Here is a 17,302-nt window from a genome sequence, read left to right as displayed (position 1 = left end):
TTCAAGTCATATTTTGAGACCAACTCAGGAGGTCATCTTGAAACTTAGCTTCTTAGAGGGAAAAGAGCTGATGATTAGCCTTAGAAAAAAATGGCTTTCTTTTTTTTTTTTTTTTAAATTTTTTTTCAACGTTTTTTTATTTATTTTTGGGACAGAGAGAGACATAGCATGAACGGGGGAGGGGCAGAGAGAGAGGGAGACACAGAATCGGAAACAGGCTCCAGGCTCCGAGCCATCAGCCCAGAGCCTGACGCGGGGCTCGAACTCACGGACCGCGAGATCGTGACCTGGCTGAAGTCGGACGCTTAACCGACTGCGCCACCCAGGCGCCCCAAAAATGGCTTTCTTAAGAGATGAATCAATCAGGGGCGCCCGGGTGGGTCAGTCAGTTAAGCGTCCGACTTTGGCTCAGGTCACGATCTCACAGTTCATGGGTTTGAGCCCCACATCCGGCTCTGTGCTGACAGCTCAGAGCCTGGAACCTGTCTCACATTCTGTGTCTCCCTTTGTCTCTGCCTCTCCCCCACTAGTGCTCTGTCCCTCTCTCTCAAAAATAAAAATAATAAAAACATTTTTAAAAAATTACAAAGAGATGAGTCAAATCAAAAGGCAGCCTTTTCCTAGCTTGCGTTGGCTTCCTAAAAATTAATAAATTTTTGCTGATAGCTTAATTTTTATTGTCACCATTCAAAATATTACATATCATATTTTATCACAATTTATTCAGCTTTAGTGCTGTTAATAGGTGTGAATTTTAATTTTTTAAGCTATAGTTAATGGATGGATGGGACACCAAGAATTATGACTGAATGCCCAGATGTCTGGTTTAGTATGTCATGCCCTCCAACACAATTAAAGCCCTCCTGTGTACTTGGCTGCCTCAGCTGCATCCTCCTGCCAGAGGGAAGGGTTTCTTTCCAGTGCAGTTCTTGATGCTGTGTCATTGAGTAGATTCCTGAAGAAGAGATGATACTATTTTGCATGATCTTCCGTTTGTTATAAATTGAGCTCATGCTATAGGAATTGCCCATTTCCTTAGCATTTTTTACAGTCAGACATTCAGGTCCCTTCTTACTTGAATTTAATTTATTATGTTTTGAAGGAAAAAACATTTTTACTTTGGAGCATATGAGTTAGTACATTTCTTGTAGCAGTTATATTGAGATATAATTTACATGTTATACAATTTAGCCATACAAAGTGTACAATTCAGTGGGTTTTAGCATATTCACAGAGTTGTACAACCATCACCACACTTAAGTTTAGAACATTTTTCTTCGCCCCAAAAAGAAACACCATAGCTCTTAGCAGTCACTCTTTTGCTTTAAACCCCCACCCCAACCCCTCACCTTTCCCTAGGTCCTGAACAGTTTACTTTCTGTCTCTATACGGTTGCCAGTTGTAGACATTTCATATGAATGGAATCATGTAATATGTGGCCTTTTGTGTCTGGCTTCTTTCACTTAGCGTAATGTTTTCAAGGTTCATCCATGGTGCACCATTTAGAAGTACTTCACTGGTTTTATGGATAAATACTATTCCATTGTATGGATATACCACATTTCATTTATCCATCAGTTGATGTCTCTTTCAGTTATTCCCACGTTTTGACTATTATAAATAATGCTGCTATGAACGTAGTGTAGTTATATTTTCATTTCTCTTGGCTATAGATATCTAAGACTGGAATTCCTGGGTCCTGTGGTAACTCTGTCTTTAGCCTGTGGAGGAAAACGTCCAGACTGTTTGCCAAAGCAACTGCACTGTTTTGCATTTCCACCAGCAGTATATGATGTTTTCTGATTCTCTACATCCTTACCAACACTTGTTACTGTCTTTGTTATTAGAGCCATCCTTGTGGTATCTCATCGTGGTTTTGATTTGCATTTCTCTGATGGCTGATGATGTTGAGCATCTTTTTATGTGTTCGTTGGCCATTTGTATATCTTTTTTTAGAGAAATGTCTATTCATTTAAAAAACTGAGTTGTCTTATCAAGTTGTGAGAGTTCTTTATGTGTTCTGTGTACAGGTCTCACATCAGATACACAGTTTCTAAATTTCTTCTACCATTCTGTAGATGGTCTTTTCACTTTCTTGATGTTGACCCTTGAAACTTGAAAACTTTTGATTTTGTTGAAGTCTACTTTATCTTCCTTTTCTTTTATTGCGTGTGCTTTTGGTGTCATATCTTAGAAACTTTTGCTTAATCCATAGTCATAAAGATTTATTCTTATTTTCTTGTAAGAGTTTCATTTGAGGCTGTGATCTCTTTTGAACAATTTTTTAATATTGTGTGAGTTAGGCTTCCAGATTTATTTTGCATGTTGCTCTCACTTGTCTCAGCACCTTCTCTTAAAAGGGTACTGAATTGAATAATCTTTGTCCCCTTGTGGAAGCTCCGTTACTGGAGTCTGAACTCTCCTCCATGACGTCTATATGTCTCTCTTTTTGTCAGTACCACAGTGTCTCTAGAGTTAGTATGTTTTTAAACAGCCTACAACTTCATTTAGTAGGAAACATTACGTAATGTTCTTGTACTATTAGATCACAACTTCCTGCAATCTTTAACACTTGACTCTTAAATTCCAGGTAGTTGTAGGATTAGCATTCTACGTCTTTAGGACTTCTAATCTTACTTCTGTTGGGGGCCTGAATAAGTGTGAATGTATTATTAAGTCTCTTACAAGTAACTTTCTGGTCCATAAGTGAATACTGGAAAGCAAGGAAATAGTATTAAGAATGTTTGAGAGTAAGCTTATAATTTCCTAAAGGTAAAATAGCATTATTAGTTTACATTTATTATTTCCTATGTGTCCTACACTGTCCTAAGTGCTTGTGTGATAAATCCCTTAGTGTCCTAACATCCCTTTGAAGTAGGTTCTATTCTTTGAGGCAAAGACAAGTTAACTAATTTGCCCAGAGTCACATGGCTAGTTAAAAGAAAGGCCTGGCCATCTGTGTGTTCAAGTTTCTAGTAGTGCATTGGACAGTATCTAATGCATAGCGTGTCCTACATAGTGCATAGTGTCCTGCATACCTGCATGTCCTGCATAGTGTTCTGTGAATGAATCATCAGAGCCATCCTCATGACATGCACTTGGCCTTGAACTGGGGTGGTTCACAAACATCTGTAGTCTTTCATTGAGACAGAATTAGGAGTACCCTGTGGTTTTGTTTTTTCCGTTCATTTTCCTTGACACCCATCTGTAGGATCTAATGTAGCTGTGTGCAGGTTGCTGATAGCTTTATGTGTGTAAGAATTGCTAGTAATTTGATCTGTTACAGATTAATGGTACGAGGTTTGGAGGTAAGTAGACTATCTGGTTTGAATCTTGCCTTTACAAAACCATAAGTATGACGTTGAAACATGTTATCTGCTTCTCTGAAGCTGAAATGGAATTACTGTAGAACCGATTTCATAGTGTTCTTATGAGAATTAAATGAGATGCTACCTGTAGTGTTTAACATAGTACATGACCCACAGTGTCTATTCAGTAAATACTAATTCCTATTAGCAAAGTAAAGATGATCGAGAATTTTACTGTCAATCAGTATTTTCTTGTTCTCTAAGTCACAGAAGAATTTCAGTTTTCCCATTAAAAGTTTATACTGCCCAAAGCAACCTATAGATTCAGTGTAGTCCCTATCAAAATACCAGTGGCATTTTTCACAGAAACAGAATAAACAATCCTAAAAATTGCGTGTTACTACAAGAGATTTCAAATGGCCAAAGCAATCTTGAGAAAGAAGAAGAAACCTGGAGGCATTCCTGATTTCAAACTATGTATAAAGCTGCAGTAATAAAGAATGTTACTGATGTAAAAACAGCCATATGGGTCAGTTATAGAAATAGAGAGCCCAGAAGTAAACCCATGCATATATGGTGAACTAATTTATGACAGGAGCCAAGAATATAGAATGAGGAAGGGACAGTCTCATCCATAAATGGTGTTGGGAAGACTGGACTGTCTAACACTATACCCAAAAATTAATTCAAAATAGATTAAAGACTTGAACGTAAAACTCCTGGAAGAGGGGCGCCTGGGTGACTCAGTCGGTTAAGTATCTGACTTCAGCTCAGGTCATGATCTCTCGGTTTCGTGGGTTTGAGCCCCGTGTCGGGCTCTGTGCTGACAGCTGGGAGCCTGGAGCCTGCTTCAGATTCTGTGTTTCCCTGTCTCTCAGTCCCTCCCTGACTCATGCTCTCTCTCTGTCTCTCAAAAATAAGTGAAAACAAACAAACCAGAAAACCTCCTAGAAGACTTCGCCATAAGCTCCTTTACATTGGCAGTGGTGGGCAGCAATATTTTTTGGTTTGACATCAAAAGCAAAAGTAACAAGAGCAAAAATAACACACGGCAAAGGAAACCAACAAAATGAAAAGGAAACCTACTGCATGTAGAAAATATTTGCAAATCACATAACTGATACGGAATTTATATCCAGCATGCATAAAGAATTCCTACAACTCAGTAGCAAAAGAACAAGGAAACTGATTTTAAAATGGCAGAGGGTCTAAATAAACACTTTTCCAAAGAAGACACAGATAGGCAACAGGTCCATGCACAGGTGCTCACCACCAGTCACCAGGGAAGTGCGAATCAAAACCACAATGAAGTATCCCCTCACTCTTTTAGGATGGCTATTGCCAAGAAGATAAGAAGATAACAAATGCTGACCAAGACGTGCACCTTTTGTGGAAACATAAGTTGGTTCAGCCACTAAGGAGAACAGTTTAGAAGTTCTTCAAAAATAAAAATTAAAAATAGAACTACCATATGATCTAGCAATTTCACTTCTGGGTAATTATACAAGGAAATGAAAATACTAGCTGAAAAAGATAGCTGCACCCCATGTTCATTGCAGCATTATTTACCATAGTCAAGACATGGAAGCAACCTAGGTGTCCATCGATGGATGCACGGATAAAGAAAATTGTGTGTGTATATATGTAAGCACACACAGATACACATGTATTTTTATATAACATATACGCAAATGTGCACATGCATACACGTTATGTAACAGAGTATTCAGCCATATAAAGGAAAGAGATCCTGTCATCTGCCATGACCATGGGTGGACCTTGAGGGCATTATGCTAAGTGAAATGTCAGACAAAGACAGATAATTGCATAATCTCACTTGTGTGTAAAATCATAAAGAAAGAAAAGAAAAAAAACTCATACAGGTTGATGGTTGCCATAGGCCAGGGGGCAGTGAAATGGGGAATGGGGTCAAAAGGTACAAACGTCCAGTTATAAAATAACAGTTACATCAGGAGATGTAATGTTCAGTATGGTGACTACAGTCAGTAATACTGTATTGTATTTGAAAGTTGCTAAAAGAGCTGATCTTTTTTTTAAAAAATATTTATTTTGAGAGAGACAGTGTGAGTGGGGGAGGGGCGCGCGCGCGCGCACACACACACACACACACACACACACACACACACACACACACACAGAATCCAAAGCAGGCTCTAAGCTCTGAGCTGTCAGCACAGAGCCTGATGTGGGGCTCGAACTCGTGAACTGCAAGATCATGACCTGAGCTGAAGTCGGACGCTTAATTGACTGAGTCACCCAGGTGTCCCTAAAAGAGTTAATCTTGAAAGTTCTTGTCATAAGAGAAAAAAAATTGTAACTGCACTTCACGGCTGTTAACTAGACATACTGAATTTGCAGTATATACATATATTGAAGGAATATGGTGTACGTCTGAAACTAATACAACGTTATACATTAATTGTAGTTCAATAAAAGATAAAGTTCAATTTTGGGGAAAAAGTCTTCAGTTTTCACTTAGGTTTACTTACTATACTGCAGGTAGGAAATACAGCAGAATGCTCAAAAGTATGAATTGTGCCTTAGTTTGCCCATTTGTAAGGTAGTGATAATAGTGTCTATATCACATAGGTCTGTTGTAACAGCTAAATGAATGAGTTTGTAAATCATTTAGAACAGTGTCCAACCACAGTATTATCGATAGATTTTCCTTTATACGAATACGACAATAGAAGTCTTATTTTTGCCTCAGAGACTCTTATAAATACTCAGAGAATCTTATGCAGTATACAGGTGGTCTGTTAGGTTGGTAGCCTCTACTAAAGACTTATGTGAACAAATGGCGGCTTAAACATTAAGTGCCTATATTGTGGCTTAAATTGCCGCCGGGTGCAAATAATGTTCCTATCACCTTTTGCCCTGAGCTGCTTGTGGACTTTCTAACTCTATTGGTGATGCAGTGAGGCTTGAGATGCATAATGCTGTGTGCCAAGCCTCAGGAGTGAGACTTTGACATTTGTTTGCCCGTCTCGAGGCTTGAGACATAGTTTGTGTCTGTTCAGCCTTGCAGTCCCTTCTTGGTGCTTGGAGCGGCTGCTTATATTCTCATTGCCTCTTCAGCTTTTTAGGTGGTGCCTTTTTCCTTCTTTTTTTCTTGTTATTTCCTTCATCTATTTCTCTCTCTTTTCTTTGGAGTATGGCATCTTAAATCATCTTGGGACGGTGGTAGCATTGTTTTCTTCTGGCCGGCAAACTTAAAAACCTCAGCAACTATTTCATTGACATCTTTTGTCTCCTGCTTTTCTTCATGGTACTTGTATTTTGCAGTTTCTTTCTTTACAAGGTAGAAGGTCTAACTGACCAACATGTCTAGTCCAGTGTCCCTTTGAATCCACCTACTTGTGGCTTCCCAGCCCACTACTTCTTGAGTCCAGGCCCAGGACTTAGTCCAGCCTCCATAACGGTCACTGTATATGCTCACTTGGCTCCCTCCATTTCATTTTCCGCAAGACTACTATGTTCATCTTTGTGAACTACCAATCTGCTCAGTACTAAACCTCTTTAAAATTCTTCAGTGACTGCTCGTTTTCCTGAGAATTAAAAGCTAGAGTCCTTAACGTAGCTTTCAAGTTCGTTTATCATCTTGTCCCTCTTCGGTGAATTTGCCATTTCTTTACCCACGCATTTGTGCTTCAGCCAGTAGTGCTTTTCTGTTTCACAGTGTGGAGCCGTCTTCTTCTCTTCCCTTTGATTTTTAAGCATGTTGTTTCTTTAGCTTAGACAATTCCATTTTCCAAACTACTACTCCCCGCCCTCCCCCTCCCCCCCCCCACCAAATCTTTTCTACCTTAGACTCGATGACTTTCACTGAAGAACCTTTTTCTAGAAGTTGCTTTTCCTGTAGGATCCCATAGCATTTACCACATTTTGTTAAGTATCTGGTCTCACCCAGGTGATGGGCTGTTCGAGGATAGGAGCTCTTCCATGTTTTCCATACCGAGCAGGCACAATTTCTGACACAGGGAAGGCAGGAAGTAAGTATTTAACTTTTGAGTTTAGGACGTTGGAGTGCTTAGATGACTATGGTTGTGTTGCATATACATTGTGTTCTGCTATTATTGCTTTATAATAAAAACATTCTTAAAGTAATGAAAAAAGCCTTATTCGGTATATCTCAAGCTTACAAATATTAGTTTGCTTATACTCGTGGAGAAAATTCATTGTAAAGTTATTTAAAATATTTAAGCATAATTATTTCCTTTATTTAGTTACAGCCAAGTTCTACTTCTGAATCTATGGATCAACTGCTAAACAAAAATAGAGAGGGAGAAAAATCAAGAGATTTGGTCAAAGACAAAATTGAACCAAATGCTAAGGATTCTTTCGTTGAAAATAGCAGCAGCAATTGCACCAGTGGCAGCAGCAAACCGAGCAGTCCCAGCATTTCCCCTTCAGTCCTCAGTAATGCGGAGCACAAGAGGGGACCTGAGGTCACATCCCAAGGGGTTCAGACTTCCAGTCCGGGATGCAAACAAGATAAAGATGATAAAGAGGAGAAGAAAGATGCAGCTGAGTGAGTAGACCTCGAATTGAGCACATCCTGTTATTTGCTTAGATGTTTCTTAAAGGGTACAGGGCCCTTCAGCTCAAGAATCTGTCTGGACATTTGGACCTGTTTTGTAGGTGGACCTCAAGTTACAAACAGCTGGGCTGAACCAGTGATGTCTTAAGTACATCAGGTCTTTGCACTCTGCACTTCTCTTTGCCTTCCCCATTTTTGTTTCCCATGGTCAAAAACTAGACTAAATTAAGAAAGTTTTTTTTTCTGTAAATGTACAAGGAGTTGAAAAATTACCGGCTTTTGGGAATTCTGTCCCCTGGCCGCTAGTCAGTACCCACCTCCTGGCTCTGCTGCTGAGACCAGAAACTGTCACTGCCGAGAAGAGGAAGAAGTATCTGGTGCCCCTACTTGGAATTCAGCATGTTTTCTAGCATAAACAGTGTTTTACTTAATGGTTAGATTTGTTAAGATAAACTTAATTCTGCACACTCAGGGTATTATCAATTGAATGGATCTTTGTGGGCTAGCCTCAGAACCTAATCCAAGCTAACCACTGTTAATTCATTTGTTCTGGTCTCCATACAGTCCAGTTATGGCTGAACTTTTGGAGTGCGGCTTGTTGATCAAAAAGAGTGCTGCTGCTTAATTTGAAGCAAAAGTTTTTATTTCTTAGAGTCATGATTTTTCCCAAGGCATGTCACGGAGGAAACGCTTTGTCACATTAGAAAATACTGCGTGCTAGGGGGCACCTGGCTGGCTCAGTCAGCAGAGGGTGTGACTCTTGATCTTGGGATTGTGAGTTTGAGCCCCATGTTGGGTGCAGAGGTTACTTAAAAATAAAATCTTAAAAAACAAACAAACAAACCCATGTGCTAGAGAATTGATATATTAGGGATTGCTTTTAGGAATATTTTGTCTTACCAGTTTAAATACTTGTTGATTGCCTCTGAGAGAAAAACTATATATTAACTTTTTTTTTTTTAGTTGCCCCTTTTTGGCCGATCCTTATCAGATTAAAGAGTGGGGAATTCGTGCATATGTTTTAATGAAGAGGATTAGTGATTCAGTAAGAATTGTTTAATGTATGTTCAGCAGTTTAACAAAACAGGTATGGAAGACTTGAGAGAAACATAAGTTCCATGCAGATTTTACTGGCCCTTTTTAATTTTCCCCTGGTTTAGGCAAGTGAGAAAATCAACACTGAATCCTAATGCAAAGGAGTTTAACCCTCGTTCCTTTTCTCAGGTAAGTTTGTTTCTTTCTTTGAAGTAATCTAGTCTCGAAAATGATAAATGTAGTAGTAGTAGGATTTCCCCCATACCTGCCATCTAAAGTCAGTTATAGGATGCTGAAAAACCTGTAGTTTCTGTTCCTTTTTCTGTGGTCATTTATGAATACTTCTGAGCCATGGAAAAGGTTCATGTTTTGAGCCATGGAAAAGATTCATGTTTTGTTTTGTCATCAGTTAGATGTGATCTGGGGCAAATCTTTGAATCTTCCTCACTGGCTGGCTAGCGATGAACTATTATTCTATTAAATTTGTAAGAAGACATTTCTTTACTTTTAGAAACACTTTCCAGGGGGCACCTGGGTGGCTCAGTTGGTTAAGCATCTGACTCTTGATTGGGTCATGGTCTCTCAGTTTGTGAGTTTGAGCCCAACATCGGGATCTGCGCTGACATCGCAGAGCCTGCTTGGGATTCTCTCTCCTTCTCTCTCTGCCCCACCCCTGATGGCTCTCTTGTTCTTTCTTCTCTCTCTCTCTCTCTCTCTCTCTCTCTCTCAAAAATTAAGTAAACTCTAGGGGTGCCTGGGTGGCTTTGTCAGTTAAGCGTCCAACTTTGGTTCAGGTTGTGATCTTGCGGCTCATGGGTTCGAGCCCCATGTCAGGCTCTGTGCTGACAGCTCAGAGCCTGGAGCCTGCTTCGTATTCTGTGTCTCCCTTTCTCTCCACCCCTCTCCCACTCACGCTCTGTCTCTCAAAAATAAGTAAACAATTAAAAATAATTTTTTTAAATTAATTTCAAAAAGATGTTAAAAACTTTCTCCAGTTCCTTAAGGATCACTTATTTTTAGGTGCTTAAAAAGCTGTCATTTTTAGTAGTATTAATGATGTTGGCAAATTATTGTAATAAATGAGTTGGCAAATTTAATTTCCTACATAACTTTTTCCTTTTATTTTAAACATATGGAAGTTTATTTTCTAAAGTTTTTTTCATTAAAAGGGACTAATTTAAAGTGAGTAGATCTTAGAAAGATGAGAAGATCAGTTTTCAGATTGCAATAATAGCTTTTCATCTGAAGATAGTTGATTTTTATTTTTGTAGCCAAAGCCTTCTACCACCCCAACTTCACCTCGTCCTCAAGCACAACCTAGCCCATCTATGGTGGGTCATCAGCAGCCAGCTCCAGTTTATACTCAGCCTGTCTGTTTTGCACCAAATATGATGTATCCAGTCCCAGTGAGCCCAGGCGTGCAAGTAAGTCCTAGAATTTAACGTGCACTTACCCTCCCTAGTTATTTTTATTTGACCCCAAGCACTCTCTAGGTATGGGGTGACTTGAGGTAGTGATGGCGAAACAAAAATACTTGAAAAGAGGAGGCATGTGATGGCATGGTATGTTTTTAGTATAAAATGTGAGAATGTTTTCTGGTGAGAAAGAAAGATGGTTTAGATTTACTGGTTTGGGGTTTGTCCTTTTAGGTGTGAGTGTGATTTTATTTTTTAATGACTCCTGGCAAACTAGGAGACCTCAGAACTAGCTCTCTAACAATATACCAGTAAGAGAAAATAGTAAAATATATTCTTACTATCATAAGAGCCTAATTTTCATTTTTTTTTTTTTTTAATTCTCTCAAGCCTTTATACCCTATACCTATGACGCCCATGCCAGTGAATCAAGCCAAGACATATAGAGCAGGTAAAGGTGAGAATAATCCTGCCTGTGTTTGCTTGTAAGTGTGCATGCTGCATGAATTAAGTAATATTTGTGGTTCAGCTTTGACTTTTGATGAGCCTGTATGCTGACTTGTGGTACCCAACACTGCCTAAGGTGTTCAGATGTATTTTTTTTTTTAATGTGTATTTATTTTTGAGAGAGAGAGTGTGCATGCAGCAGAGGGGCAGAAGATCCAAAGCAGGCTCTTTGCTGACAGCAGAGAGCCCAGTGCGGGGCTTGAACTCATGTACCATGAGATCATAATCTGAGCTGAAGTCAGATGCTTAATGTACTAAGCCACCCAAGCACCCTAAGATGCATTTTTATGAACAAAACTAGGAGAGGAGAAATGCTCATCAGTTATGATTGTTCAAAAGAATTCTTTGAAAAGAATAATTGAATTCTGAAGTTTTCAATGTTAAATTTTGAGGAGTGTTTGTTAAATTATTTTACCAAGTTGCTGACCTTTGAGTTTTTTTTTTTAATTTTTTTTTCAGTATATGAAATTTATTGTCAAAATGGTTTCCATACAACACCCAGTGCTCATCCCAAAAGGTGCCCTCCTCAATACCCATCACCCACCCTCCCCTCCCTTCCACCCCCCATCAACCCTCAGTTTGTTCTCAGTTTTTAAGAGTCTCTTATGCTTTGGCTCTCTCCCACTCTAACCTCTTTTTTTTTCCCTTCCCCTCCCCCATGGGTTTCTGTTAAGTTTCTCAGGATCCACATAAGAGTGAAAACATATGGTATCTGGCTGACCTTTGAATTTTATACTAACCTGCAGTTCCCCACCCCCACCCCTACTCCCCATCCAGAATTTCTTTTTGAGTGGAGGCCAGCTCACTTCAGAAACCATCAGAATCTTCATAGTAGAGGGATGTTTCCTCTTCTTAAGATGGCATTATAGTATAGTATGGCTCTTGGTGTGAGAGAGGCACTTTATCTTCAGGAGGCAGGGTCATTTCTAGTAAGGGAGAACAGGCACATGTCAAGAACAGCACCTATAAACATATGCTATGCTCAGAAGATGGGAAGTGACTGGATAATTGGTTTGTCCATAATTCACATTTGGCAATTATCAAGATTTTGCCATATTTACCTGAGGGTGCTTTGTTTTGTTGCTGAAGTATTAAGAGTAAATCGCAGACATCATGCCATTTTATTCCTATGTACTTAGTGTATATCTTTCTGAATTATGGACTTTTTTTTCTTAGATGGCCAGAGTGGTGTTATCACACTTTATAAAATAAACAGTAATTCCCTTTCATCTAATAAATTTATCTAATCGATTATCCTGATTGGATCAAAAATCACATTTTTAGGGGCGCTGGGTTGGTTAAGTGTCCAACTTCAGCTTAGGTCATGATCTCCTGGTTTGTAAGTCGAGCCCCAAATCGGGCTCTCTGCCTCTACCCCCACCCCTACCCCCAAACAAATAGACATTTTTAAAAAAATATTTTTTATAATTGATCTGTTTTGAATATGGATCAAAATATGATCTATACATTATTTTGTTTATTTAAAAAAAGTTTTTTTAATGTTTATTTTTGAGAGAAACAGAGTATGAGTGGGGGAGGGGCGCAGAGAGAGAGAGAGAGAGAGACAGACAGACAGACAGACAGACACAGAAACTGAAGTAGGCTCCAGGCTCTGAGCTGTCAGCACAGAGCCCGACACGGGGCTTGAACCCACGAACAGTGAGATCGTGACCTGAGCCAAAGTCGGACGCTTAACCGACTGAGCCACCCAGATGCCCCTGATCTATAAATTATTACATTTATTACATGTCTTTGTAGTTCCTTTTCTCTTTGTTCTCCTGTTACTGCTTTGTGGCAGGAACCAGTTGTTATGTAGGAATGTCCCGTATTCTAGATTTGTGTCTCTACTCCTTGTGATGGCATTGAGTACTTCAGTTCAGGTTTAACTTTTTTGTAGGAGAGAGGTAAGAATATTTAAGATGATTATCAGTGCTTTATATTAGATCATTCAGGAGGTCCACAATATTGGTCTTATTCTGAGTATTGGTAAAATTAAGGGCTCAGGTGGTGATAGCCCAATCCTATCTTTTTATCTATCTTTTAACAAATTATCACAGGGCTTAGCTGCCTAAAACAATAAACGTAAATTATCTCAGGAGGGTCAGAAATTCAGGAGTGGTTTAACTGGGTGGTTCTGCGTCAGAGTCTCTTAAGAAATTGCAGCCAAGCTGTTGGTTAGAACTGTAGTATATGAAGGGTTAAATGAGGCTGGACAATCTACTTCCAGATTCAGAGTTGTTGACAGGATAGTGCTGGTCATAACGTGGCAGCTGGCTTCTCCCAAAATGAGTATTCAGAGAGAAATTGATCTAAGTGGAAGCTGCAGTGTGTTTTACAACCTAATCTTGGAAGTGACATAACTTCTGCAGTATGCTGTAGATTACACAAAGCCAACCTGGAACAGTAGAAGGGGACTACACAGGGGTGTGAATACCAGGAGGCAGGATCACAGGGGCCCATCTTGGTGAGCCTGTTTCATTTTACTATAATGTGTATAAAATAGTCTTTAAATATTTGTTGTCTAACTTCTCCTTACTATCTGTTTCATTAAGAATTGTGTAAGTGCCAGTTTTCTGAGTGAGAAACTGTTGGTGTCTTTGCTACTTCCAAAATACTGTCTTCCAGAGTTACTGAGTCATGTCAGTGGTTTGATACATCGATAGACCAATCTGATTGGACTTGTTTTCATTTGTCAGGGATAGCTTTTTGATTATTTTAATTTTATGCATATGCAAAATATTTGTAAGATTGCAGAGTGGAATGACATAAAGAGATCATTCGGAGAAGTCTTGCTTCCAGCCCAGTCTCTTCCACTTGTACTTTCTCTAATCACTTCTGTTCTAGTAGGTGCATCATTTTTTTTTTATCATCAGCAGATGATCGTTTAAAATTATTTTGTTTGTCCTCACAGTGTTTATTTTGTGAATATTCATTTTCTATAAATATATATTTTTAAAATCGTTTTATTTAAATATAATTCACATGCCATAAAATCCATCCCATTGAAGTACACAGTTTAGTGGTATTCAGCGTATGAGAGTTGTCCAGTCATTGCTACAGCACATTTTAGAACATTTTTGGGGTACCTGGCTGGCTCACTTGGTGGAGCATTGACTCTTGATCTTGGAGTTGTGAGTTTGAGCCTTACTTACATTGGTTGTAGAGATTACTTTTAAAAAGAAAAAAAAAGACCATCACTTTATCACTCCAGTAAGAAATCCTGTACCTTTTAGCAGTTACCCCTCCCCCTCCCCATGCATATACACTCTCATACCCTAGGCATAATATGCTTGCTTTCTCTATAGATTTGCCTATTCTGGATATTTCGTATGAGGGAAAACATGTTGTATGTAGGCTTTTCTGCCTTGTTTCTTTTACTTCGTGAAATGTTTTCAAAATTCATCCATGTTGGAGCTTTATCAGTACTTCATTCCTTTTTATGGATAAATACTATTCCATTGTGTGGATATACCACATCTTATTTATCCGTTCATCAGTTGATTCCTCTTTGGGTTGCTGCCACTTTTGAGTCTTATGAGTAATGCTGCCGTGACCATTTGTGTGCAAGTTTTTGTGTAGACTTATGTTTTTATTTCTCCTGGAGTGAAATTACTGTGTTGGAGTGTATGCATCATTTTATATTTCTATCATTAGTGTACAAGGATCCCAGTTTCTCCACATTGTTGCCAATACTTGCTATTGTCTTTTTGGTTATATCTATCGCAGTGGTTATAAAGTATCTCATCATGGTTTTAATTTGTATTTCCCTAATGACTGATGGTATTGAGCATCTTTCTGTGTGCCTATCAGCTATTTGCATATCGCTGTAGAAAAATGTCTATTCAGATTCCTGACCTAATTTTTAACTCGGTTATTTGTCTTTTAATTATTGAATTGTAGATGTTCTTTATACTCTCTGTATACAAACCCTTTATCAGATAAAGTATTTACAAATACTTCCATTTGATGAGAGTTTTAAAAATTGCTTCATGGTGTCCTTTGTAGCACAAAAGTTTCGTTTTATTTTTTACTTTTTAAATGTGTATTTATTGTTTAGAGAGAGAGAGAGATATTGAATGAGCGGGGGAGAGGCAGAAAGAGGTGGGGACAGAGGATCCGAAGCTGGCTCTGTGCTGACAGCAGTGAACCGATGCGGGGCTCAAACTCACCAAATGTGAGATCATGACCTGAATTGAAGTCGGACTCTCAGCCAACTGAGACAGAGCCACCTGGGCACCCCTGGTATTTTTTTTAAGTTTATTTTATTTTGAGAGAGACACACAAAGAGAGCATACATGTGTGAGCATGTGAGCAGGAAAGGGCAGAGAAAGGAAAAAGAGAATCCCAAGCACCAGAAGCACCCTGTAAGCACAGAAGTTTTTAATTTTGATGCAAATTCATTTGTGTTTTTATTGTTGTGGCTTATGCTTTTGGTGTTATATCTAAGGAAAAACCATTGTCTGAACCAAAGTCACAAAGATTTACTGTGACTTATAAAGAGTTTTATAGTTTGGCTGCAACATTTATTAGATTGATAATCCATTCTGAGTTAATTTTTTTAAAGTTTTATTCGTTTAAGTGATCTCTAACTCCAACATGGGGCTCAAACTCCTGACCCCGAGATCAAGAGTCACCTGCTCTTCCTACCGAGCCAACCGAGTGCCCCATTCTGAGTTAATTTTTGTGCATGGTATGGGGATAGGGATCCAAATTCATTCTTTTGCATGTGGTTTTCCACATACCCCAGCACCATTTGTTGAAAAGACTATGTCCTCATTAAATTGTCATGACGGGGCACCTGGGTGGCTCAGTTGGTTAAGTGTCCAACTCTTGATTTTGGCTCAGGTCATGATCTCACAGTTCGTGAGTGTGAGTGCCACGTTGGGCTCCGTGCTGACAGCACAGAGCCTGCTTGGGTTTCTCTCTGCCCCTCTCCCACTCATGCACGCTCATGCTTGCGTGTTCTGTCTCTCTCTCTCTCTCTCTCTCTCTCTCTCTCTCTCTCTGTCTGTCTCTGTCTCTCTCTAATAAACTTTAAAAATAATAAAATAAATTGTTATGGCATCTTTGTGTTAACATTTTTCTTCCATCATGTAAAAAAGGAAGCATACTATATGTACTGTTCTGCACTTGTGGGGTTTTTTGTTTTAAGATCTATTCCATAGAAATTACTGTATATTTGTGTATCAGGCTTTTCTCATTCTTTTTTTTTTTTTCCTTTTTATATTGGTTGGTTGTCCTATTGAATTAGTATGGATAGATACAGGTCCTTTTTCTGATGTGTGTATTTCAAACCTTTTTTTTTTTTTTTTTTTTTTTTTGGTAGTCTGTGGCTTATTTTCTTAAATGTCTTTGGAAGAACAGAAGTTTTAAATTTTGCAGACCATTATTTCAGTTTTTCTTGTATGCTTATGCTTTGGTTTCCTGAATTTGCATACTCCAAGGTTGCAAAGATTTTCTCATGTTTTTTTTTTTTCCTTAAAAGTCTTCTAATTTTCTCCTGAGATTTACCTTCGAATTTTTTGGTTCATAGTTTTTAATATTTTCCCCACTCATGTAGTGAAAGAAATTATACGCATTTTCTTTCAGAATGCGTACAGATTCCTTTTCTTAACATTTAAATCTCTCATCTATTTGGAAGTCATCGTGTATACTGTATAAGAGGAATCTAGTTAATCTTAATCCAAATGGCTATCCAGATTTTTTAAATTAGTTGTTTTCTATAATTTGCATACAATAAAATGTATTCCTTTGAAGTGTACATTTTGATGAATTTGTATTTACTCGCAGCCATGTGTTATTGCCTCATCAACCAAGGTGTAATGATTGTGCTTTGTGTCTGTTCTTTGTCAAACTCTACTCACCTACCCCTGGCTTCAGGCAACCATTGACCTGCTTTCTCTTACTATAGATTAGATTTGACTTTTCTAGAATTTTTTTTAAAAATGGAATTATATAGTATATAGTTTTTTGCATCTGGTTTAAACAGCATAATAATTTGAAAATATTTCATGTTGTCACCTGTATCAGTTCTTTTTTATTGCTGAGTAGCATTCCATTTTGATGATTAAACTATAATTTACTTGTTACAGGTTTGATAAATATTTTGGTTATTTCCAGTTTTGGGCTATTACGAATAAACATGCTGTAAGAGCATTTGTGTACTGGTGTTTGTATAAGTATTTGCTTTCATTTCTTAAACACCTAGAATGGGGGTTTTTGAGTTGTATGGTAAGTACAATTTTAAATTAATAAGAAACTGATCAGTTGTTTTCCAAAGTGATTGTATCATTTTACATTCCAACTGATCAGCTGTGTGAGAGTTATAAATATTTTACATTCTTGCCAACACTTGGTATTATCTCTTTTTAATTCTGGCCAGTCTAGTGGGTGTGTTGTGGTGTCTCATTGTGGTTGTAGAGTGTGTTTCCTTAATGATTACTGATCATGGGCAATTTTTTCATGCATTAATTGAC

At 38.4% G+C, this 17,302-nt stretch overlaps 1 protein-coding gene across 14 annotated transcripts in view; it reads left to right on the top strand.

Annotated features, from left to right (window-relative positions):
* ATXN2 (ataxin 2) overlaps positions 1-17,302 on the top strand; it is a 146,269-nt gene that overhangs the window by 79,869 nt on the left and 49,098 nt on the right. For 11 of the 14 annotated variants that reach the window (XR_008422119.1, XR_008422118.1, XR_008422115.1 and 8 more), the window contains 4 exons: positions 7,556-7,860; positions 9,030-9,093; positions 10,176-10,328; positions 10,710-10,776. Coding sequence is in view for 9 of the 14 variants with exons in the window: in XM_053902026.1 (XP_053758001.1) it covers positions 7,556-7,860; positions 9,030-9,093; positions 10,176-10,328; positions 10,710-10,776 (589 nt within the window). In the remaining 5 variants the exon portion in view is untranslated. The remainder of the gene's footprint in view (positions 1-7,555; positions 7,861-9,029; positions 9,094-10,175; positions 10,329-10,709; positions 10,777-17,302) is intronic. The other 3 variants (XM_053902023.1, XM_053902028.1, XM_019467441.2) reach the window with 1 other exon arrangement.

The sequence above is a fragment of the Panthera pardus genome, unplaced genomic scaffold (assembly GCF_024362965.1).
Source record: "Panthera pardus isolate Hobbes unplaced genomic scaffold, ASM2436296v1 HiC_scaffold_15, whole genome shotgun sequence".
NCBI lineage: Eukaryota > Metazoa > Chordata > Mammalia > Carnivora > Felidae > Panthera > Panthera pardus.
This window is presented reverse-complemented; position numbering and strand designations above follow the sequence as displayed.